General features: G+C 46.0%; 1 protein-coding gene across 1 annotated transcript; it reads left to right on the top strand.

The window, feature by feature from the left end:
- Nucleotides 1–203: 203 nt before the first annotated feature.
- Nucleotides 204–1,336, top strand: LOC146888809 (uncharacterized). The gene is made up of 4 exons (XM_085666349.1): nucleotides 204–402; nucleotides 513–700; nucleotides 1,079–1,140; nucleotides 1,282–1,336. Exons 1-4 carry the CDS (start codon nucleotides 204–206, stop codon nucleotides 1,334–1,336), a joined length of 504 nt encoding a protein of 167 aa, XP_085522475.1.
- The last annotated feature ends 703 nt before the right edge of the window (nucleotides 1,337–2,039 follow it).

Genomic DNA, 2,039 nt, shown 5'->3' with positions numbered 1-2,039 from the left:
TATTGGATCACTTGGGCGCTTGGGATGAAGTGTTACCGTTGATTGAGTTCACCTACAACAATAGTTTCTATGAAAGCATTGGCATGGCGCCATATGAGGCTCTTTATTGCAGGAAGTGTAGGACCCCTTTGTGTTGGTATCAGGACGAGGAAGTAGTACTTGATGGACCAAAGTTGTTGGAATAAACTACTAAGAAGGTGAGAATGGTGAGGGATAGGATGCAGACCTCTCAGAGTAGGCAGAAGGCTTATGTCGACCGCAAGAGAAGGCCTTTAGAATTCGCGGCCGGAGATCATGTGTTCCTAAGGGTGACTCCCGAACCACTGGTGTGGGAAGGGCTCTCCACTCGAGGAAGCTCTTTGCTAAGTTCCTTGGCCCTTATCAGATCTCGAGGAAGATTGGGCCAGTGGCTTATGAGATAGCCTTGCCTCCTCAGTTGGCAAATCTTCATCCAGTGTTCCATGTGTCGCAGCTGAGGAAGTATGTGTTTGATCCGGCTCATGTGTTGGAAGCTGAGGATATACAGATCAGGGAGGAGCTCACTGTGGAAGTACCACCTATCGCCTTAGAGGAGAGTCGAGTTGAAGAACGTAGGGGAAAACCTGTCAGTCTTGTCAAAGTCATCTGGGATCGAAGGACCAGCGACTCTACTTGGGAGTTGGAGGAGGATATGAGGAAATCATCCACGTCTGTTTGCCTGGTAAGAGTTTATTTTCGAGGTCGAAAATTTTTTCTTGTTGGGGAGAATGCAAGGCCCACTTATATTCTGACCCTTTAGTTTAAGGGCTGCCCCAATCTAATGGGCCTAAAGGCTGGTCCATGAGGCATACAAGGCCCCTAACTTCTGCCATTCTTGCGAAAACAGTTCCCTCACACCCTCATTTCTTTTTCACAGAACGCTCTGCTAGGGTTTAGCCCTAAGTCCTCTACGAGCTAGCTCAAATTCCTTTTCTACTCCATGTAAGTATCTTTTTCTAGCTCATACTGGTCCCCATTAATCACCCTTCGTATTTCCAGTTAGGGTTTCATGGTAACCTCATTTCTTAGTTCTGTTCCACCTTTTATTTCAGCTCTTTAGTTCGTTCCTAGAGTTGTTGTGCTCCGTAGTTGGTGTCGAGGTCCTGTGCTAGCTCAATCCAGGTAAGGGAAGCTAGAACCTCATTATCTGGTGTGATTGTGGCTTGTGCCATTTTTGGTTTCATGATTCTTGAGATTTTATGCTGTTGTGGATGCCTGGACTGTTTGGATATTCTGTTTGGTATATGTATATGTGTGATGCAGGCGCGAACAGTGGCGAGTGCTGATAATCTTGCCCAAGCGAGCTTGCCCCGCCTAGGCAAGATTAGCAGAGGCTCGCCCAAGACTTTCCATGCGAGTTGTCGCTCAGGCGACCAAACCCTTATTTTAAGCGAGAAGATGTCTCGCTCAGGCGAAGGGGGTCTTGCCTAAGCGAGACTGTGCAGAAGGTCATTGTTCTCATTGTCGAGCTCTCGCCTAGGCGAAGGGAGCTCGCCTAGGCGAAGGGAGCTCGCTTGAGCGAGAGTCCCTCTCGCTTGAGCGAGACCCTCTAGCCTGGGCGAAAAGCTGAGCGAGAATGCGTTCTGATTTTGTATTTTCTCTATTCTTGGGTGTTTGGCATGTGTTTGGTTGGATTATTATATAATGGCATGAGGTGAATGAATGTGCATGAGTGGGAGAGTGTATGAGTTGTAAATGAGGAACTTGGATAATTCTTGGCATGTAATGAACATGAAATGGTTGGTTATGAAAGTGGCATGGTTTTGATATGAGATAGAATTCCATATTCATGAATGGAGGATGATGTGTTGGTATGGGTTTGATCTGGAATATAAAAGGGGTTGATTATGAAAGTTGATATGAAATGTATATGCATGATAAATATTACTTGGCTATTTGAGTATGATTGGTATGGGGTTAGTACATAATTTCCTTGAAATCTCTAGGTGAGATTTCGGGGTCGTGCTTTAGTGGTCAAGACGTAATTTCATGACCCCTGTTAGTGGGAATTCATGGTGGTG

This window comes from Vigna unguiculata, chromosome 1, assembly GCF_037176805.1.
Source record: "Vigna unguiculata cultivar grain cowpea cultivar isolate G323 ecotype 2 chromosome 1, ASM3717680v1, whole genome shotgun sequence".
Lineage (NCBI taxonomy): Eukaryota > Viridiplantae > Streptophyta > Magnoliopsida > Fabales > Fabaceae > Vigna > Vigna unguiculata.
Note: the sequence above shows the minus strand (reverse complement) of the source record. Positions and strands in the feature narration are given on the sequence as shown.